Below are 25,210 nucleotides of genomic sequence, written 5' to 3'. Positions count from 1 at the left end.
CATAAATGCAAGTTCTGTCGTTTTTCTTCTTTACTGAATAAGAAATATGATTAAATCTCAACATTAGATTGTTTCCAAACATTTTTATAGATTTAGTTCATTGTTTGGAAATAATTATATAGTTTTTAAGTTTGTTTTTCACATAATAAAACATTTAATAGGGCAGTTGTTATCAAAGCTGACAAAGTTCTTTGTTCGTAGGTTCGAATCCTGCAGATATAGATGTTTTTATTAGATGCTTGCATATATTTTATTCATTTTTTAATTAAATCGGCACAACATATTAATCAAATTATTTTGCATCATATTCTATAGTTTATTCTCAACTTTGTGATAAGTTGCGACGCAAGAGGATGACTTTGTGTTTGATACTTGCTATTGTAGTTCTTTTGCAACAATATGTCGCTTAATTTCTTTAGCTGAGGTCAGTGGATATTATAGTTATTCTTTGCCACATTCCACAAGAATTTAATTTTTTTTACATTGAACTCTTTTCTACATCCATGAGGTAGAGTTTCTAGACGCGTTTTTTATGTAGTGTTATCCCCCTAATCCTAATCAACAATTGTATATCTGAGAAACGTATTTTACTTTCATTCGAGAGCATATTTACTTTTTACGTTTAGTTTTTGGTACCTTCGATAGTGTGTTTACTTGGCAAGACATCTTGGTACCACTGTATTTTTATTTATTCTGCTACTACTTGTGTACACTTGATAAAATTAATCACTGAATTCTGTCTAATGCATTTGCCATATCTACAAAACAGTTAGTATTCATTCTCTCCTCATACGTTCTAACCTAAAGCTTATGTTTAATATTGAACAATTACAATCATATCTGTGCACACAAATCTTTCACGCCCTGCATTACCATTTTCTATAGTTATATTCAATTAATTATGTGCATACCTTTAGCTTATAGAGTTTAAACACTCTTATCACTGACTCAGGAATTTCCAGCTTTGCCACATCCCATAAGAATTCTATTTTATTGAATATAATGAATATGCCAGTGATAGAAAGAAAGACGTTACCCTCTGTGGCCATGTTATTCAAAGATCTTAACTACTCTTCATTATTTTTTTTCAAACTTAATACTAAAAGAGCACATTACATAAAGCAGAATTAAACATATTATTTATATTTACCTAATAACAATTTGAAATACTTCAAATTTTAACATCGTATCGTCAAAATGTAATTTATGTTTTGCAAGCCATTTCTTAATTACAGCCTTTGCCAACCACTCGTTAGTGAATTGATTGAATGAATAATTAAAATTATTATATTTTACAAAACCTAATCAAATGTTATTCTAACTTTTATCTATTTCCAACAACTTTTAGCGTATGCCAAGGGTGGTCTAATGTTCAATTTTAAAATACCTATATTTGTACAAAAATTGAAATAACAAGTCTCCCTTAATTTTGGTATATGCTATTTAAAATTGCATTGGAATTCTTCGTTATTTTTATATAGGGTCGTGGGTTAACTTTATACTAATTATATCTATGTTTCCTGAAGTGTGTGAAGTGTTTGAAGTGGTGGCTTATGTTCCTCACTGAGATACATATCTCTAACTTATTTACGGATACTTTTCATACCAACATTTATTTCAGAAATAATTGACTTAAAATGCAGCTAAATATTTAATAATATCAATACTTACCACCATTACATCGTTCCTGTTGGAAATTACTGATTATATACGTAAGCTATTTCTGATTGATTATTTATTTGGCCTCGACGTCATTGTATTTCCTTTTAACTATAATAAAATGAGAAGGAAAATATTTTCAGGTATTAAAACCAATTTATAAATTGCAATAGGCAATAGATTACACATCTTGATAACGCGGGTTCGCTGTTACTTTGGATAGACAGTAGTTTAAGGGATCTGCTGATGAATTAAACAAAACTAAGGGGATAATATGTTTTTATTAGGTTACTGATTAGAATACTGATCTTAATTAGGTCAAAATATTGAAGTTACGGCGGTATCTGTTTGAGCATCACTGCAGCTCAGCAGAAAATGATAAAAAAGAAGAACAGGGTTATACATTTTTAAGTACGATAATATATAACACAGAAAAGCTTTACAACTTATTTGTATAGCTAATACACACTGTTCATCATATTTGCAGGACGCGGCACGTTTGTTTTATTTTTCCTGTTTTTTTTTATTAGCCAGGGTCCAGACTGGACTGCGGACTCGGTGAATATTTAAAAAAACAATTTCTTGGTAAAAACGAGGCAGAAAAAAAACGCCAGCTTGATTTATAAAATGTATTCGGTAATAACGCAATGGCATACCCCAGATACAAATGACGCGTGTATACAGAACGACTAAATAAATAAAATATCCCTTTATCTAAAGCTTACGCAAGGCAGTTAAACAACAAAACGTATAACCCTCACTTAAATGAAATTATAGCCGAAATTCTTAGGGCCAACATACAGCAGGAGAACAGGAGAACATAATTTATTTACACCTGGTAGCTGACATCTTGAATTAATATTATACCAAAGCCTGACCACGCTATTAATAAAATATAACCAGACAAATAGCGTATGTTATCAGATTTCACCTTATGCTTCCTATCTTTCCGCTCTCCTGAAGTTACTTAATTTTAAGGCTTTTATTTCTCGTATACAGGTATACAATTTTTTTATATACCTATGCTGCGTCAGCAGGAAACTAATTACATTATTTGTCAACGTAGATTAGAAGTCATTTGGTTTGTACGAATATAAAATTTTAATTCTTCTTTCTTTCTTTCTTCTTAAATATTTACTATCTACAGTAACTTAAACTAGTGATCATCCTGTGATCTCCACTCGGATACAGTTAATCATGTTTCTTTCATAGCAGAGTGAAGGAAATAATTAAAACTGTTTTTAAGAAAAAAATTTTTTGCCGAGCAACAAATTAGATGTGTTTTGTTCGTAATTTAAGTTTTTGTATGTGTCACAAAATTATATCATTATTTTTGTATTGTTTAAGCTCAGCACGGACTTCAAGCTCATCAATTGGTACTAATTAAAATAATAGTGTAACTAGATAACTTGGTGCTTGGTGGCGCAGTGGTAAAGGCGATAGGACGGTCCTCCTACTGTTGCGATAGCGGCGGGTTCGAATCCTGCTGGGACATGGTCGTAAATGTATATTTGTGATTGTTTAAAATTTGGGATTGTTCTAGGCAAGAGTGTAAAATCCCACAAGGAAAATGATCCCAGTCATATAAGCTGTCACCGTGCCAAATTTTACGCCTCTAGGTGTCCTCAAAAGAAGAGCAGCATATTCGTTAGGTCGATTAATATATAGATACTAGGAGAACTCATCGACACTTACTTACTAAAAGGTCAAACGTCTTAATTTATGAAACTGAATCCTCATAGAACATTAATCAAGAGTTGCACTAGTTCGACAATAAGATGATAATGGAGCCTCTCCTAATATTTCCTTGCAATTCTCTTGATTTGGCGACAACAACTTATGTAGGGAAAATGCTAATTTTCTTCCAATAATCCAGTACATTTTTATATTACGGATCCAGTCTTTTGTTTTATCCTTTTATTGTGCTTCTTTCAACGCAGATTTTCAATGAGATTCATACCAAGATACTTGGCAGTGTTGTTATATGGCATTGTTCTTTATTATTGTGACATATGTAGTTTATGGTTCTTATTATGGGTTAGGTGTATAGATGTAAAATGAATTGAAACAGTGGTGTTTACATTATTGACCGTTGTTTATAGATATAACTAGCGACCCGCCCCGGCTTCGCACGGGTGCAATGCTGATACTAAATTAAATACACTACAGAAAAAATATGAACGTTGTATATAAAAACATAGCGGCCCGCTCCGACTTTGCACGGGCATAAAATATATATGCCTATGTCACTTAATGAAAACATGATTAAAATCGATCCAGTATTTTTGGTTCATTCATTACTGCCCTTGGCCTGCACGCATTAAATTTGGAGTAAAACAATTCCTCTTCCCCTATACTTACTATGAAGATTTCCTGCTATCTTTGGAATATCTAAATTCATACAATTTTTATTACATTACACATTTTTAAACGCAAATTTTAAATTTGTAATGTTGCCTTAGTATATTATGCATGTATTATACATATAAACCTTCCTCTTGAATCACTCTATCTATTGAAAAAACCGCATCAAAATCCGTTGCGTAGTTTTAAAGATTTAAGCGCACATAGGGATATAGGGACAGAAAAGGCAACTTTGTTTTATACTATGTAGTGATAAAAATGTAGAAAATATAAGTGATAAAAGGTATCGGCGCTGGGTTTACCTGTAGACGAGGCTTGGGCAGTCGATGGTGGCACATCTGAACTCAACGTTGGTCAGATACTGAATGAATGAAAGTACCCTTCAATAATCGCTCAGATAAACATCTCCGGGTTGCCAGCTATTCGTTATCGTGTTCTAATTGGCGCTGCTGGCACCACGCCCGTGTTCAACATCTGAGATTGTATTTCTGGGTATTTTTTAGACAGTTATTCCACAATGTAAAATTCGGCATCCCTCAAGATCGCGACGATAGTTTGATTAAATGTCCAAATATTGATTCTGTTACACATTACAATTTTTACAATTTTCTAGCTGCTGCTGAGCTATTATCTCCAGCATAGCAATATCATGAGAGTATGTAAGCATGATATTTTCCACTTGTGGAATATACAATAATTAAATAATGAAAAGTAACTATTATTTGTAATGTTAGTTGGTGTCCATTATATAATTTCGGTTTTATCTTGTCTTTCAAACAAGACAACAATCAGTTGAGTGTTCCAAAATACATAAAAACACATAAAAAGGAATTCCTATTCCAGCCGTCGTACTCACAAGACTTAGGTTCTCTCGTCTGCAAGCCAGTTTTGTGTATGTCTTACATATTTTCCATGAAAAAGAGTTATTACCAGAAACGTTGGCGAAGAATGGCGCATACTGAGAATAAAGTTATTTTCACATTTCTGTGAAATTTTTCACAAAATAAAACTTTTTTTTCGGTAAAACCTAATCATTTCTGAGAACGAGAATTATTAACCGCCGTACCTGATACAACAGCAACTGTGTTAATAAGATTCTTGCTGTATTGAATATATATATTTCACAGACGATGTTTTTGACGTAAAACAATTTAATTCAAATCAAGAATGTTGAATAGCTTAATCGTTAGAAACTTTGCGTCAGTCGCAAAACGCCAAGTTATATTTATTTAACAAAACCAGCGTGGAAACTAAACAAAAACAATTTATTCGTTCGTTATTCGCCTCGCCAATGTAGTGTTTTAGTAAATATACTCAATTCACCTAATCTAAACTCCGAATTTTGTTGCAGAAAATCATTTATTGATATTTGGTTTGCATATTTCTGATAGTGGGTGGTACTATGACCGATCCCAAAACAAAAATAACTTAAAAATGGGGCATGTTGTCTATAAATTTCAATATTTCTTCATTAACAACATATTTTGTATATTAACTTAAAGAAAAATCTCATAGTAAGTAAATAAATACAAAAAGTAAGTAAATACTCTCAAAATAAGTAAATTCAGCTCAGCGCAAAGCTCTAGTGACATACTCAAGTATAGAAGAATTAAAAATATTACCTCGTTCGATAAGTTCTTGTTCAGTTCAGTTTTAAATTTTCAGTATATTTGTCCCATTCTAAACTTATCTAGTTTCATATATATTCGTTAACAGTTTCTGTTACTTTTTCTAGGTAAACTATCTTGAACACATACCTCTTTTCAGATGCGAGTATTGCCAGATGTCAGAGGGAACAAAATCTGGATAATAGTGTGGATATTGCTACAATTCGGGTTTTAGTTCACTGATTTTTGGCGATTTTTTATTGAGATGAATTAGAAAATACGTGATCTTAAAGTAAAAGTATCTATTCAACAACAATTTGACCTTCTTGGTCAGTTTTAAGGTAATAAGTCATTGTGGCACTGAAATGTTTCTAAAGGAATCCTCGTAGAAGACAAAATTTTAGCTCAAATATTCCTTATATTGCCTAATAAAGTTCTGTTATATATACCTCCATTAATCACTGATCTCATAATGCAAATGGTCGAAAACCCACTCCACGGATAATTTAATTAATACGCGTAAAATCAACATCATATCAAAAATATTTAATTTATATTAAAAAAATTAATAAATTAATTTAATTTCAAAAAATGGGATTTAATTTCTGATATTTGTGATGATTCAATTAAATTAAAATTATCTAAAGGTAGTATAGAAAATTCCATGTTGAACATTATTAGGTATAAATGTTTACTTCTACAAACGCCAGCCCTAGAGGATCATATAATCTTATTAGTCTCTAAGGTATTTTTACTGCCTCATTTTCTAAACTCATTTCTTTTACTGCACGATATATGTTAAATTGAAAAGGTGTAAAGTTTTCTTTGTAACGAAATATTAAATATATATCTTCAGGTAGTTTTTTGGCGTCTCACTCTCGTAGGGTTCTTAGAAGAGCCTTAATATTAAACCTATAAAATCAGCCACCTTTAGATCTTGTTTTTAATGTTTCAACTTCTTATTTACACATTATTAATTAAGACTACTGTTTTGTGATAGATAAATTTCATTGCGCTATAAGATAAAATAGTTTGGATATATCAAATAATAGATTTACAGTTAGTTAAAAATATTTGGTTGAAAGATATTAATTAATATATACTTATACTGTATGAAACTTGAAGCTATTATAAAAAATCTAAGAGAGTAGTAGACAAATAAAACTATAGATTCTTCCAAAAAAACCGATGAGGATAGAAGCCCGAAAACTACCTCAACATTTAGCACCTACGGAAGCAAGAAATAATATTATGTTTATATATAAATATATATATATATATATATATATATATATATATATATATATATATATATATATATATATATATATATATATAACGAAAACATATTAGAGTTCTCAATAAAAGTAGCCTAGGGGAATAAAAATGGGTTTCCGGCATTGTTTACAAATAAACTTATGACAAGTTTGGGCCATTATCTAAATTAACAGATGGTAGAGGGAGCAACAGACCTAATTTCCAATCTGTTCGCAATAAGTGATAATATCTGGGAATATTGCAATGTGGTATTTACAGCTTTAGTCAGTAATTTACCTCTAAAGGGTTTTCTTGCTTAAATTATTGGATACTGAATGAATTAATGATAATTAATTAATTACAAGTACAATAAACATATATGTGACTTATTTTGAGGCATCTTTTTCTTTTAATAGCAAGGATTTATTGTAATATAGTCCATTATTTTTCATAATATTGTTGTTGTAGCGAGGAGGGAGGGGCAGATTTCAGAGAAAATTTTTTGTTGTTGTAAAGTCATGTTCCAGCGTGTCCAATGTATGACTGTTTGTCTTTCAACACTTGCTTCCTTGTGTAATTCTTGTTCCTGAATTCTCATCACTAAACTATTTATTGAAATTGTGAGTGCACAAATTGTGTTTTGTTGATTTTTAAATTAGTATAATACTGACATATACAGCTAGAGCAGTTTTTAAAAATTTAATCACATCCTAATAAAAATAAAAACGTATTTTGTGCCTTAAATATATTTTATATTATATAGTTTAATTTGTAAATTATCATTATGTATTATGTCATATAATACGCGAATTATACAGACTACATTAGTGTCTATATCCAAAAATGTAAAAGCCATAATAATTGTTATTTTATCTTACCCGCTCTAATCAGCTATAATAACCGTCGGACGTTTTATTCCTAAATCACGCGTTCAGATAATGCCAATTAAATGTTTTGGATTTAGTTATTATTCATAGGGAATGTAATAAAATTATTGGCAGGGTATGTCGAGTTATTTCAGAAGGATTTTCTAATAAACCCAAATCAAATAATGGTGCAAATTATCTCGGCTTATTCAAATTAGTTCCGACAACACAATTAAACATAGCAAAATTTAGTTACTGATACTTATTTAGTTACAATTTATATATATATATATATATATATATATATATATATATATATATATATATATATATATATATATATATATATATATATATATTTGATGTTTTCTGTCAATAAAAAATAGCACAACCCACTTATTCCTAGAGATTCAAGTGACCAAAGTTCTACAGTCTGACAATTGAGCCATTTTCTGATAATCATTGCAAGACCTAGCCAGATTCCTTTCTAAATAGCTACAACCCTGTAACGAAGAAGAAAAACCTTTCGTTAAAATCTCAATCCACGTCACTGAGTGCATAGAAAAAACAACACGTAGGGACCATTATTGGATCGTTGGTGAAGACCCCAATCACATAATCATATCGGCTGACTGATTCACAAAACAAGACAAAAATAAAAGAAGAAACAATATAGAAAACTCCGCTCCAGAACTCCGGAAACAAATAAATAGGACACAAACATCCTAAAAAAACAAAAATATGAAAAGGACAAAGCATTAGGAGAAGCTTACATATCACATATAAGGGTCAACACAAGTAAAATCAGCAGATATCTTAGAAAACACCAAATTGGAACAATAGTCCACACGAACAAAAAGATTAGCGCAATCCTACCAAATCCAAAAACCAAGGTGGAGCTGGGAGTCTAAGCAATGTCCAAAATTACCGCTGCCATTTGTAGCCAACTGTAGAAATGTCTACATAGAACAAACAGAAGAATGGCAATTCTGTCAAAACATAGTGGAAGATATACCTTATAATCATGACCAGAAGTGTAGCCAGTAACAGACGCAAAGTTGCCCTCTTTTATAACAGCTCTCAACCATCCCTCGAATTCACCAGACATAGTACCTTTTGATTACTACTTGTTCTTTTACACCAACATCTTTCTCTGGGCCTAGTATCGCCATGTTGTCAGAAAGCTTGAAAAAATGTAGAAAGTTCTGGACAATATTTTGATTGATAAATGTTTGCCTTTTTAAATAATTATTTTGCGATATATTTATCTATATCCCACTATTGGGAATATATCGATATGAAACAATACTAAGAATATAACCGAAATTCATTTTCGACCGTCTGAAGCCGAAAAGCATAATGAAGAAAAAAATAATAAAGTTAAGAATATGAAACGCTGTAGCTGGGGTAACATAATTTGGAAATTTATTTAAAGTAGTCATAAGGCGCACGGAATTGTTCAAAATATCGCTACCAATTTTTTTTATACGGAAATGTTTCTCCCCAATGTGGCAGACATTTGAATTTTTACCTTTTAGTTTCACTTTCTGGTTCTATAAACGTGTAAATTGTTGCCTATCTCATTGATATTGGTTTCTGTTTAAATTTAATTAAAATATCATGCTTTCATCATAAATCGAACTAAAATGAATGTAAAAATGGTTTTTTTCCAAATTCATCAAAAAAAAAATTAAAAATATCTATTGATTATTTTCCCTGTTTTATGAAATCAAATATATCACCACATCATCACCTCATCCTCCATTTGTTGTAAGTGTCTCGATTTCTCACCTAGATACTGAAATATTTAGCACTTCTGACTCTCTCATAGTCGTAATTTTCGTTTTGCCTTTATTCATTATCATTCTATTTTTTCTCAGTATCATAATCCATCCGTTTCATTACATTATCTGTAAAATCTGCTACCTACATTTTGATTTATTTTTATACTCTATGTATATTCCTGTTTTATTTATTTGACATTTCCATATTATTTCATCTAATAATATTATAAATAGGGTTTGTAATATTATTAGAAGTTCTTAAAACTATGACATATAACAGGTGCAAAAATAGTACCTGCTCTAGGCTAGTGATAGAGCAGTTTTTGATAAATACAATTGTATATAACAATATTGTCACACTGACGAAATCGCTGTGTAGTTTATATTGTCAATATCAGATGTTTGAATATAATAACTTTTTCATTATCATAACGGAAAAATTACAATATATAAGATATTTCAAAGAAATATTGTATCATATTCTCTCTCTCTCTCTCTCTCTCTCTCTCTCTCTCTATATATATATATATATATATATATATATATATATATATATATATATATATATATATATATATATATATATATACAGCACCATATATAGTCACCTGATTTTATAGCCACCGATTTATTTTCAAAAATGTCTTGATAGACAATACAAAATTGTTATGGTAAAAATTTTCTCAAAAGTAAAATACTTAAATATTACACTTAAAACTTACATTAATTTAATAATTCTTATATTAATAATTTATCTTGTAAAATTGAGTTCCAGAATGCTGCTATATTAATATACAATATATTGTTATTTACAATCGTACTACAAACAAAACATAAAACCGTATATAATACATATCTACGTAAGTATATATTCGGCACATTAATTTCAATGTCGCGGCTACGACGGCAAAGCCAGAACGTTAAAAAATCAGTCGAGCAAAACTAGTACATCCGAAAATAGTAACTGATAGTACATGACTGAAATAGTCGATGGTAAAAAGTAATCAAATCAGTCGGACCGAAAATATCGACTGAAGCAGTCGATAGTAAAAAGTAGTGAATTACTAAACAGTTGATAGTCGTTTTCAGTCGATAGTTCCTAACGCTAATTTTAACTATCTACTATAGATAACATAATTTCTTTAGTGAACATATCGGAAAATAATTACTGACATGCCTGGTATCTATAAGATGGCATATGTTGCTAAACCAAAGAGGATGGTGTTAAGACACAACAAGTAGATACAAACGTTATAATATGAGAAGATATTTAAAAAACAAATGTCAAACCACAAAACGTAAACCCGGAAGGAAAGAATTGTCGAGCTGTAACATTTATTTAAAAAAATACCGGTCTGATTCCTATAATTGCGGTTTATATGTCATGATAGAGAAGAAAAAAAGTCTCTGGCAGGACGTGAGTGTAAAACCAATGAACTGTGCTCGCACAGTTTATTTTTTAATCCACTCCCTAAGTTTAGTTTAATGGGTCGGTCAATTTTCTAGCTAAACGACATATTACTAGGTACTTTAGAATTTCAGTAGTAAATTACTAAACAGTTGATAGTCGTTTTCAGTCGATAGTTCCTAACGCTAATTTTAACTATCTACTATAGATAACATAATTTCTTTAGTGAACATATCGGAAAATAATTACTGACATGCCTGGTGTCTATAAGATGGCATATGTTGCTAAACCAAAGAGGATGGTGTTAAGACACAACAAGTAGATACAAACGTTCTAATATGAGACGATATTTAAAAAACAAATTACAAACCACAGACGTAAACCCGGAAAGAAAGAATTGTCGAGCTGTAGCATTTATTTAAAAAAAATACCGGTCTGATTCCTATAATTGCGGTTTATATGTTATGATAGAGAAGAAAAAAAGACTCTTATTCGCAAATAAAAAAAAATTGGGGGATTTCAAAAAAAGACGAAGGTCCACTTACCAGGAAGCATCTTAAATCAAGGCAAGATGATTTGACCGTCCATTTGGCGACTTCAAAGAGAAAGGTCTTGGAACAGACCGCCAGCGTATTTGTATTTGCCATGTTGCGCTGGATTTCTGGCAGGACGTGAGTGTAAAACCAATGAACTGTGCTCGCACAGTTTATTTTTTAATCCACTCCCTAAGTTTAGTTTAATGGGTCGGTCAATTTTCTAGCTAAACGACATGTTACTGGGTACTTTAGAATTTCAACTGCATCTTGAAATATTGCATTTTTTCTCATTCCTTTTAGTGCGGTAATAAAATGTTATTGCCAACTCTAATACCACAGTAAATTAATCACCACAATGATATATACGAGACTTGTTTGACAAATACCAGGTGTTCCGGAAAGTCATTATCGGTTTTTCGCCAAAAAAACACAAAATTTTCAAGAAAATGGCGAAATGTTTTAATTCAAACTATTAGCCATTTTTCAGGCAATTTATGGATGCCATCCCAAAAAAAACTGTTTGTCCTTTGAGCAAAACCATTAATCGAGCCATTTTATAAGTTCTTCGAAATTGACAAAGTCGGACGGGGCAAAGTTTGGAGAGTACGGCGAGTACTTTTGACGCTTCCTTGGCTTTTGCTTTATCAGACGGCATGCTATCATGCTGTAAAATCACTTTAACATGCCCTCTGACACATTCTGGACGTTTTTCGATTAATACATGGTTCAAATTGATTATTAGTTGTCGTCAGAGATAATTATTTACAGTTTCACCAGGTTTTAACAGTTTGTAACACACCACTCGAAATACGTCATACACACACACAATTTTCGTCACTATTCGATGAAGAAATGACTTCTGATAATATTTTTGAACCAGCATTTCACATACGATTTTTCGATTTTCCAAAGTCATTCAATTGATGTGGCACCCATCGGTACTATGCATCGGACTCGTAGTCGGTGGCTAATAGTTTCTTGGACCATATTCTGACATTTATTTTTTAGTTTTGGTTGGGTCGTCATTCAATAAGGATTAAATATTTTTCTACCAGCAAACGATGAGCTTTAACGACTTCTATATTTTGATCAAATTAGAAAAGCACAAATAGCCGCAAATGCACGTCTTCAGACAGAATATATATATATATATATATATATATATATATATATATATATATATATATATATATATATATATATATATATATATATATATATATATATATATATATATATAGCGTTGAAACTCGATACCAGTAGAGTAAAATGACATATATGTTAAATCATAACTTTGCCTAGCGACACTGTTAGAAAAACCGGTAATGACTTTCCGGTACACCTGGTAACTGCGAATGACAAAGAAAATAGTTTTAAGTGTAAAATTTATGTATTTTCCTTTTCAGAAAATTGTCGGCATAACAATTTTGTATTGTTACTATAAATCTTATCAATTTTCTATCAAGACATTTTTGAAAATAAATCGCGGGGGACTAAACCAGGTGACTATATATAATGAGATTACGTTACAGTATTTGTTATCATTTATATATATATATATATATATATATATATATATATAGATAGTCCATCAATTACTTTCTAGAACTCCTGGTATACACATGTTTTGCTGAAGTAGTATTTAAACTGACACACATTCGTCAATACTTATTCCAGCTGTCAATTTGATTAACAACCATTTGTGTGGCTTAATTATAGATTCTTGATTACTTTTTCCTGCGGCCGATACAACAAAGACAAAAGAAATAACCCCTAAAATAGTCACCAGTTAAATTCTGTTTACCTTTAAAAGGTTTCGGTATAATATAACTGTTATCGGAAACAAGAAATCATTAATTAAAACAATAAAGTTCAATGGGTATTGTCTGCTTTAATAGAAAAAAGCAAACCCTTGTTAACAAATGTTTAGGGTAACAGTATCCCTCAAAATACCCATTTCATGGGCAATTAAAAGCACATGTTACCGTTATAAATTTTCAAACTCAATAAATTTTAATACCGATTTTTACATTAGACTGTTGCCCGATAAATTTATTAAGTATCCATTATTACAAGGAAATGAATGTTTATCGATATAGTTTCGACCGTTAGATTTACGCGATATTTATCGCTGCATATAACTGAACTTTTGTAGAGAGAGAGAGAGAGGTAAATTTTCACTTAAAAAGGGAAGTCCATGAAAAAACCATTCGGTTATGCGGTGTTTTGGTTCATAGCGTCGTAAAAATCGAAAAAATACATCACAACACCCCCCCCCCTAACCTGGAGGGTTAGGCCGCACCACACCCCCCTCTACCGTATTAAATTCCTAAAGCCAAATGTCGAACAATTGTATATATCGAATAAATCCAAGGAAATCTTTGTGCTTTGACAGGCTTCATTTGTCTCATTTAGTACAGTTGATTGAGTTAATCAGAAACACAGGCCCGAAATATATGAAAAATGTTTCTCAATATCAGATTGCCATCTCCGTAATATCCCCCTCCGAGAACGTTCGATTTTTTTTAACCTAATCTCACTTGGAGAACCAACAATATTTGAATATTTTTCACTAGAGCTTCAACGATAAGGTCGATAGGGACGAAACCATTTTCCACCAACGGTATTATTTTTTAAAACTCTATTCGTATTATCCATAAGTCATTTATTGTTTTAAAATATGAATATTTGATCTGGATCTGAGTTTTTTTTTATATATTTTAGACCGAAACAGCTCACGGTGTAGTTCATGAAACAGCATCATACCGGTCTATATCACTAGTATCGATAATGTTCAAACTATGTGAAAAAATTCTATCAAAAAAGATAAATGCTTCCGGATTAACGATTTGGTTTCAGGTAACATAATTCCACCGAATCAACGGTGTTATAAAAATATCACTAGAAGAAAATAAAATGTATTCTGCAATATTTTTAGATATTGCTCAAGCTTTCGATAAAGTTTGGAATTAGAGTTTAAAGTTAAAATGTTTCTCCGTGAGTAATATTCATACGTTTTAAAATTATATATAACTGACCGATACGAAGAATCAGTAAGAATTAATAAGAATCAAGCATGAAAATGTCTATTCTAACTTGAGGAAGACACAAGAAAGTGTGATACAAAGAAGTGCATTGGGAACAGTCCTTATTGTTAATGATAATATTGTTGGTACATTTCCAGATGACACTACAATCCTTTCCAGATATTACGAAATACAATGCTAGACAGAAATATGGCGTATTATAATAAATCAGAAACATTAAGTAAATATTGATAAATATAAAATTGAAGTACAAGAAAATGTACTGATTATTGGGTACATATTCAGTCCTGTCACAGCCGTTTACCCTTTACCAACAAGTCTTGAAACCAGTGTGGACTAATGGTGTTAAACTCTATTTGTACTAGCCAAAGCAATATAATTACTATTATAGAAAGATATAAAACAAGGTACTGTGAGTTATTGTTGATGCTCAATAGAACTTCCGTAATGGCAATCTGGCAATAATGGCAAGAGTAAAACTCAGTGCATATTAAAAACCGTGACATAGATGAAATTAATATTAATATGTAGCTGCAACACGCTAAGAATATTCTCTGCTATAATATTCCATTAAAAATCCCAGCAATTTGAAAATTTAATAGTAGAAATACTTAACTCTGTTATGCATTTTACTGACCTCATTATTGATTACCTTATTAGAAGTAAATTATTGGATATACAATATGTTTCTGAATTTAAGGTTTCACTATGTTTTGAGGAATTTTGCAGACATTTGACAACCAGGCGAATTTTAAAGACTGATTCTCTTATATGTTCTGCAGTAGCAATTCCATGTTTCGTAAGTTCATTGTTATTTTGGACTGACTATATGTAGTCTTCTAATAGTTTAATTTTGAGGTGTTTCCTGTTCTAAGGTTTCCTTGTCCACCCTCTCCTCAAAGGTGTCTATTATAGAATAGTTCCTCTGAAATAGTTGTATTTAAATTATGATTATATCCAGAACATAATCGCGAAAAAAAGGGTTTAATACATTAGTTAGTGTCCATACTAATATTGAGTGCAGCTGCAACACCCTAATAATATTTTCAATAAAAATCTCAGCAATTTGATATTTAATAATAGAAATACTTAAATTTCTAATGCACTTTACTGACCTCATTACTGATTATCTTATTAGAAGTAAATAATTAGAGATACAATATGTTTCTGAATCTAAGGTTTCACTAATGTTTTTAGGAATTTTGCAAACATTTGACAACCAGGCGAATTTTAAAGACTGATTCTCTTATGATATGTTCTGCAGTAGCAATTCGATGATTCGTAAGTTCATTGTTATTTTGGACTGACTATATGTAGTCTTCTAATAGTTTAATTTTGAGGTGTTTCCTGTTGTAAGGTTTTCTTGTCCACCCTCTCCTCAAAGGTGTCTATCATAGAATAGTTCCTCTAAAATAGTTGTAATGCATTTTACTGACCTCATTACTGATTATCTTATTAGAAGTAAATAATTAGAGATACACTATGTTTCTGTATCTAATGTTTCACTGATGTTTTGAGGAATTTTGCAGATATTTAACAACCAGGCGAATGTTAAAGATTGATTCTCTTATATGTTCTGCAATAGCAATTCGATGATCAGTAAGTTCATTGTTATTTTGGAAGGACTATATGTAGTCTTCTAATAGTTTTATTTTGAGGTCTTTCTTATTTTAATGTTTTCTTGTCCACCCTCTTCTTATCCTTCTCAGATCCATCCATTTCTACCGTTTGGATAATGTTTTTGGTTTTTTTTTCGCCATGTCTCATTCATATATTGATATTTTTTTCTAATTCTGACATATAGTTCCTTTTTCTGTTTCCATTACTTTTAATTTTTATACAGTGTTATAATTAGAATCTTCAGGAGTGTTTAGGACGTGTCTCAAGAAACTCCATGAAAATCTCCTGGCACCTAATGACAAATTCATATTAAGGTTATGTTATTAATATATGTCCAATTTTTTTATAACAATTTTGTTTTTTCCAAACGACATTACATTACTTGATTAGTGCTGTGTTATTTTATTGAATATAAGATATATTGCGGAATATTAACTAATTAAAACTATAATAAAAATATTAATAAAAACATATTTAAGTGCTCATGATAAATAAAATATTATAAATTCTTCTGTATTTATATTCTGTATATAAATAATCTATAGAGAAACGTATCATATTTATATTCACTTCCTATCAAAGGTCAAGAGCTATTTTGGGTATTATTTATTATATAGAATACGAAATTTAGGTATATAAATATTAGTGGTAGATAGCCCGGATAGTTAAGAAACAAATCGATAATAATATTTGAATTATATATAAAGACACAATAAACTAGAATAGTTATGAATATATATTACAACAATGGCAGTATTTCCAATTCAGTTTCGTAGTAATAGGAGATTATTTGCGGTTTTATATTAAATTTATCTCATCCAAAGCGTTGTGCGTGGAGTATTCTTCGTAAAAGGATTTTGCTTTAAAAAGAACAGGGAAAAAAAGTTGAGTACGTCTTCTTTCCTACATTTTATTTGACTTGTATTTTTTACATAGGAAATCTATTTTTCAGGAAGCACTTGTTTCTAACAATCCTTTTTTTATCTAAAAACTTTTATAAAATCAACATCTAGGATTTTTCAAAAATGAATCAGTTATTTTCAATTTAACACTAACAGCAATGTTAATTATTACGATCTAAGCAGTGTTAAACTTTAAACTTTTTAAAACTAAAATTTTATTCATGGAGTACAGGACCAGAATCAGAACAAATATAATATATTATCACTCAACCATTATACTCATCAGGTATTTTAAATTATTAGAATAAAATAATGAATATTAAGATATGTAAAATAGTATACAAAATAGTATAGAATATATGAAATATTGGTTTTTGAAGGGAAAATATACAGTTGAAGCAAAAACTTGGCTTGATGCCGAGTTACCGGACACTGCCCCAGTAAAATCAACCATCAAGGACCATATGTTAAGTTTAGACGTGGTGAAATGAGCACCGAAGGCGGTGAACGCAGTAGACGTCTAAAAGAGGTTGTTACCGATGAAAACCTTTAAAAAATCGACAAAACGCTTTTGAATGGCCGTAAATTGAAATTGACTGAAATAGCCGACACTAAAGATAGCAATTGAACGTGTACATCATGTCATTCACGAATATTTGGGTATGAGAAAGCTTTGTGCAAAGTGGGTGCCGCGCGAGCTCACTTTTGACCAAAAACAACGACCAGTTGATGATTCGGAGCAGTGTTTGAAGATGATCAAGCGTAATAAACTCGAGTTTTTGCGTCGATGTGTGACAATGGACGAAATATGGCTACATCATTTCACTCCGAAGTCCACTCGAGAGTTATCCGAGTGTACTGTACAAGATGAACCCGCTCCAAAGCATAATAACGTAACAAAAGGAAAATGTAACAGTCGGCTGGCAAGGTTATGGCGTCTGTATTATGAGATGCGCATGGAATAATTTTCATTGACTACCTTGAAAAAGGAAGGACCATCAACAGCGACTATTACATAGCTTTATTGGACCGTTTGTAGGACCAAATCGCCGAAAACGGCCGCATTTGAAGAAAAAGAAAGTGCTTCTTCACCAAGACAATGCACCGTGTCACAAGTCAGTGAAAATTATAGCAAAAATCTATGAATTAGGCTTCGAATTGCTTCCTCATCCACCGTATTCTCCAGATATGGCCACAGCGACTATTTCCTGTTCGCAGATTTCAAAATAATGCTCGCAGGGAAGAAATTTTCGTCGAATGAAGAGGCGATCGCCGAAACTGAGGCCTATTTTCAAGAAAAGGACAAATCGTACTACAAAAATGGTATCGAAAAGTTGAAGGGAAGCTATAATCAGTGTCAATCACCTTTGAAGGGAATTTTGTTGTATAAAAAAAACTAATTTTGTTAAAAAAATGTGTTTCAATTGACCTGTTATTTATGTATACATATATGTATATATACAGGTTAAAACATATAAGGAAGAATGTGTTTAAGATACCGAAAAGGTATAACTAATGAACAGATTCAATATAATTCCTGTTGTTCAAACACGGTAGCAGCCCTTTTATCACATGATAAAATAGGAGATATTGTCGAAGTAAGAGAGATAAACAGAATGATGCAATGAAACTAAGAAACATTCATAAAACATTTTATGATGAAATAAGTCATAAAATAAGGACATAGAAGCAGTGGCAGTCCATATATATACACATAAACTCATAGTATTGAAAATCCTAATGGAATATTTGACAATATAAAGTATGTATAACCATAATCGCCCGTAATATCCATAAAGGTATCTAACAAGTTTCTTTTAATATCATCATAAATAATTTATATTTAGTGGGTATTTTCTTACAATAAAATTATTATTATTAAGTTATAAACAAGAGAATTTTCTGAAAAAATAGTTTCAGGGTTATTATCTGGTAATAAAAGTTTTATACTATATAAAAAGTCACTACCTCTAATTTAATCAATATAACAAAAATAATAAATATAATTTATAATGTATAATTAATATATTTTCAGTTCTAATGTTCTAGATTTTATATATATATATATATATATATATATATATATATATATATATATATATATATATACATACATATATATTTTAAAGTCTGTTTTTACGAACTATGGGTTTATCTGGACTGGGACTAAAGTTTAATGTGGGCTCCGAACCACGGTCCTCAGTATCACGCCTACCGACTGGCGAGTGACCAACTTTAGAAATCATCCCAGAAGACATCCGGTCTTACCGTGACCGGGATCATTTTCCTTGTCGGATTTTACACTCTTGCCGAAAACATTCACAAATTTTAAACAACCACAAACATAAATTTACGACCATGCCTCAGCAGAATTCGAACCTGCGGCTATCGCAACAGTAGTAGGACCGTCCCATCGACTTTAACACTGCGCCACCAAGCCGGCAGATTTTTTTATTAAATTAATATAATGATATAAGTTATATCACAGCATAAATGAATAAAAAAAATCAAAGTTGAGAAATTGGGAGCCAGAGTTAAGTCCCAATTTTCATCGATTATCTCCTTCCTTACAAGTGAAAGTTTTATTTTAATCGTTGAAGAATAACCAACCGTTTTTTAAATCCTGCTCTTAATTACTGTCAGTTGAAATAAGGTGGATAGGGATAAATTTTAATCCAGGTAAGCGTCGGTTATTCTTTAGTTCTGTATCATCAATCTTCAATTAGAATATATTACGGATGGCGATTAAATAATTGTACAGGTTAATTTATTGTCGTTTAATTTTGTTCTGTGATAAATAACAACTAATATAATAATTTGAGATGATGATCATTTTATAAATAATGATGATTTGGCTTTGGAACAATGGCTTAAATATTTTGAGAACATGTTTTTAACTTAGAATAATTTTACCTTTTTGATGGATTATGTTGGCGCAGTGGTAAAGGCGACAGGACGGTCAACCTACTTGTCTGTGGTTGTTTATTATTTGTGATTATGCCAGACAAGAGTGTAGAATCCGACAACAAAAATGATCCCAGATGAGTTGAAAAGTCCCCGGCCTACCATAATAAAACACATTTTTACAAAATTATTTTTTTTATTCAACATAATTCCCTTCAAGGGTGATGCACTGATTATAGCGACCCTCCAAGTTTTCTATATAATTTTTGTAGTACGATTTGTCCTTTGCTTCAAAATAGGCCTCAATTTCGGCTCTTCATTCAACGGCTGTCACCTCTTCATTCGACAAAAATTTATTCCCAACGAGCATTCTTTTGATATCTGAGAACAGGAAATAGACGTTGGGGGCCAGATCTGGCGAATACAGTGGATGAGAAAGCAATTCGAAGCCCAGGTCATCGATTTTTGCCATCGTATTCACTGACTTGTGACACGGTGCATTGTTTTAGCGAAGCACTTTTTTAGCACTTATTTTTCTTCAAATACGGCCGTTTTTCGGCGATTTCGTACTTTAAACGGTCCAATAACGCTATGTAATAGTCGCTGTTCATGGTCCTTCGTTTTTCAAGGTAGTCAATGAAAATTATTCCATGCGGATCCCAAAATACAGACGCCATAACTTTCCCAGCCAACTGTTACCTTTTCCCACGCTTTGGAGCGGGTACATCATGTGCAGTCAACTCGGATCACTGTCGATTGAACTTCGGAGTGAAATGATGGAGCCACATTTCATCTATTTTCACATATCGATGCAAAAGCTCGGGTTTATTACGCTTGATCATCTTCAAACACTGCTCCGAATCATCAACTCGTCGTTGTTTTTGGTTAAAAGTGAGCTCGCGAGGCATCCACTTTGCACAGAGCTTTCTCATACCCAAATATTCGTGAATGGTATAACACATTCAGTTGATATCTTTAGAGTGCTGCTCTTTCATTCAATTTCAATTTACGGTCATTCAACATCATTTTCTGGATTTTTTAAATGTTTTCATCACCACGTCTAAACTTAGCATACCAATCCTTGATGGTTAATTTCCTAGGGCAGTGTCCGGAAAGTCGGCTTTAGCCAAGTCTTATCTTCAACTGTATTTTTTCCTTTCAAAAAGCAATATTTTATCAATACGCGAAATTCCTTTTTATCCATTTTTTTCACAAAACAAGAGTTGCTTCACTCAAAATGCTATAATTCACTAACAAAACTAATGATCCGACAGCTGTCAAATGTAGAGATGCATCTTTTGAGAGTTAGAGCTAACTAAAAACATATGGATTAAATTCTACTAGCGCCATTTTTGGGTCAGTCCGGAGACTTTTCAATTGGTGTGTTTTAAAAATAGAACTTGACATTTAATTTAATTTTTTTTTTCATTATTTGACATTTTAATTCATTTAAGATTTTCGATCTTTCAAATCTTCAGAAAAATACAGTGTTCTAATAGTGGCATTTTGAAATTTTCATCATAGATTAGAACAACTGTCATTAAATAGGGTACACTAAAGTGATTCAATTGTTGATATTTTGAAAAACATTAGCTATATGTTATAAAATAGCTATACATGTTTACGTTAGAATCTAAAATTGTACTTAACATCATTTAAAAATATTTTTACTTTATACAAAGGTACAGCATTATTATTACACACGGTATAAATATTTAAAATTTAAATATTAACAAATGAACACCAACAGCAAGACATCTACGGTATCTTGAAACCGGTAAACTGCTAAGTATAAACAACTGACAAAAAACGCCTAGTTTAAATGTGTTTTTATTGTGACAAAGAGTTCTTATCAAATATCGAGAATATTTTTACACCAAGTTAGTTTGGATTTTGTGGTTGTTCGGTTCACTGTGTCCGAATTACGTGAAAATGTCCTTTTATGAATTATAATATAGGTGAGTGTTTAAATAATATATAATTTTACAAATATTATACAGTTTTAATTATTATTTGTTATATAGAAAGTATTTTCGCAATTGTTCAATTTTATTTAATTGATTTTAATTTTTGGTTTATATTGGTTCTTTTATAACGTTACTTTTTACTAATAGTATCTCTCGGCAAAGGAGAAGATTATAGATTTTAGATATTTCAAACTTTAAAATATGTTAATAATGACAAAATCGATGGAAATTCAGTTACATAAGTTAAAGTTTAATGTTTTGGTAAAAATTAAAGTTTATTATTGAACTATTAACTAACTATACATTGATTATACTGATATTCTAACACATTTTGAGTTTATTCTAAATAAATAACAAGTGGATAAGCTTTAAAAAATATGAAGAAATAAGTATATCTAGGATACATTACTCCGCAACATCTCCGACTTTGGGGCATATGCATATTGGCTCCATTTAATTTAAAAACCGAGCATAACCCGAGTTTGGCGCATGCGTATATACAGCTTTACTTTTTATCGTGATTATTAGATTTAATGTCAAATATATTAAGTAGGTTGAATAAGTTCAGGAAGTAAATAAAAATGGTAAAATTTTGGAAATAAAACATTTTATTTAAAAAATTATTGAATGAAATTAAATAATAAAAATAATGTCTATATGCCTTTCTGTTTTTATAAAAACGCCATATTTAAATAAATTTACATATTTGAACAATTAACAAGAACTCCAGGAAACGTATAAATAAACTTTACCATAAAAAAGACCAAAATCGTTTATATCAAACACAGCCAATATAGTCAAAACCAAACGAAAAGCCACCACTAAGTATAAAAAAAGCAGTAATGTGTTCCTAAAAATCTCCAAATATTATCGTTACTATTCTTGATCCACAAACCCCATTAATGAGCTTTCGATTAACATATTGTACATTTACTATTCTAAAACGAATGGATGATTGTAGTTTTAAGATGAAAGAAATCTCAGTCAATACATCATTATATTTACAAAACAATAATTTATTTATCTATACTTTTATATAATAATATTTTATTTTTTATTTTCCTTGTCATTAGATCATTAAGTGTCGTTGATAGTTTTAAATTTTGTTTATTTGATCCAGGTCTACTTTTGTTATTTCATTTATTCATTTAATTATTTCAAAGTATCACTGTACACTGTTCTAATATCTTAGCAAAATGCTCACTAATTTCTTCTTCTCTGATTCTCTGAATTTAACATTCTTCGACTTTTACTCTCAAAAAATTCTAACTACATCTTTGGTATAAAATAAAATTTAAATCATTACTAAAATATATTATCTCTAAAATAAATGTCTAATTATTACCAGTTACTACAGTCATTAATTATGACTTGGCTACTTCCAACACGACAACTACCATGTTCTTCTCTATTCTTGTTATCATTAAATTTTGGCATATGTTGTACCTATTCCGGCTCGTTGAAAATGTTGTGTTATCAATTTTGCAGCTAAGATTCCCACTATAAATAAAATTGATGCTGTTTGAATTTTATAACTTTTAAAAATTTAATCTTACATTCTGCACTTACCCTTGTTTTTTATTTTGAATAAGTATATTTTAAAACCAATGTATGTTAGACCACCAAGAACAGAACAATTTAATTATTATTAGTATAGAATTAATATAGAAAATATTCAAAGCATATTTTTTTAGGTATTTATCTTAAAATCCTTGGTTTTTGGAGTTATTGGTGAATTTAATGCATTATTTTATTGTTTGTTTTATGGATAATAAACTGTACGTTTTAAAGCTCGTCGAAATTTATATGTTGTTCGTCTTATAGCTTTCCGGCGTAATGTTTTCAAGGTTATTCGAGATCGGTTGCAGTAAGCGTTCTATTTTAATCAAGTAACAAGACCCCCTCGCTTTTTTGGGAAACCTCCCTAATTACTGTCGTCTGGAATAAGGCCGACACGACTAAAATTTAATCCAGGTAAATGGCTGTTTCCAACAATGGCCCTGTGCCATCAATATTAGAACTGCGACTTGTTTACAACAGCGCTAGTGCCGCGTGTAGTGGCAACGCTGTGTGTGAAATCAGCATACAAATACTATTACTCTCCATTAGTGTCTTGAACCGTTGATTTGTAACTAACGTTGCCATTGCTGCAAAAACAACATTAAACCTTAGTGAAATGCACCAATGACTGATCAGCATTTTATAACGATGGGTGGCATTAAATGTATTTGCCATCTATCCACGATTTCCGTTTCATTACAAAAAGGAATAACGAAAATCGTGATTTAGCATCTCACGGACTATCCGCTAAATTTCCATTTATTTTTCAATGAAACGCAATGGCGGAGATAAACTAAAAACACCATTATTTTAATTTTGTAATCAGTAATTTCGTTGATAACGTATCCAAACCCTTTTCTTTTAAAGTGGCCTTTTTTATATGACTATTTCTTGAGTTTAGTGAATTATTTTTACTGGATCTTGCTTGATCATCGAGTTGTCAAATATGTCAAGTATGATGGACCAACTGGGGATTTAAACTTAAGATTTAATTAATTTAATTATATTATGAAGTCATATATTTTCAAGTAACAGAGATGAACCTACCACAATTGTTGAGACCTTTGGTCAGGTTGTATATATTTAGACACGTTTTCACCTTTCTTAAACTATATTTAATTTATTATTTTTGCATTTTTATTGAAATAAGCACTTTGAGGGTATCACAAAACATACAAAATCACATTGGATAATAACAAATCAAATATACTACAATTTAAAAAAAGAATAAATTCTTCTATTAAATAAAAAACCGAACAAAATTGTTACCATCCAGAAACTCAGATGAACTGAAAGTTTCTAAATGTTCCATAATCCATGATGGTCAGTATCAAAATTTGACTGCTGATAATCAATTGATAAACTGAATATTTAAACAATTGATAATCTGACAATAATTTCACGATATTTACCAAGTATTCACTTATTATCTTTCTCATTTCATTTTGTAATTAAATTTTGAATTTTCTTGAAGAAAGTTGTATAAAACTGAAACATATTCAGACTTTTCTACGTAGGTTATCCAAAAATGAGTTTTAATCTTTTATAGCTAATCTGTAATTTGTGTGGGCTTTTTTGCCTCATTTAGAAAACCTTTAACTTATCAGGGAGTTTATATAACCCTCCTAAAACTTTCCTCTTGATATTTATCGGATTTTAATGGACAAGAAGACCTATTTCTTCGCATAGATTTTGGACAATATTGACTGAATCGGTTAGCATATTTACT

At 30.8% G+C, this 25,210-nt stretch overlaps 1 protein-coding gene across 3 annotated transcripts in view; it reads left to right on the top strand.

Moving 5' to 3' along the window:
• Window positions 1-25,210, top strand: part of LOC143197263 (zwei Ig domain protein zig-8) — a 689,161-nt gene that overhangs the window by 288,922 nt on the left and 375,029 nt on the right. The window contains exon 1 of one of the 3 annotated variants that reach the window (XM_076405569.1): window positions 21,870-21,912. The exons of the other annotated variants lie outside the window; for them this stretch is intronic. Within the exon in view, the coding sequence (XP_076261684.1) occupies window positions 21,897-21,912 (16 nt within the window). The 5' untranslated portion in view covers window positions 21,870-21,896. Of the gene's footprint in view, window positions 1-21,869; window positions 21,913-25,210 lie in introns of those variants that run through there. 3 annotated transcript variants of the gene reach the window in all.

Source organism: Rhynchophorus ferrugineus, unplaced genomic scaffold (genome assembly GCF_030347505.1).
Source record: "Rhynchophorus ferrugineus isolate W39M unplaced genomic scaffold, kcgeb_rfMv2 rfM5, whole genome shotgun sequence".
Classification (NCBI taxonomy): Eukaryota; Metazoa; Arthropoda; class Insecta; order Coleoptera; family Curculionidae; genus Rhynchophorus; species Rhynchophorus ferrugineus.
The sequence above is the reverse complement of the archived record's forward strand: the minus strand, read 5'-3'. Positions and strand labels throughout refer to the sequence as shown.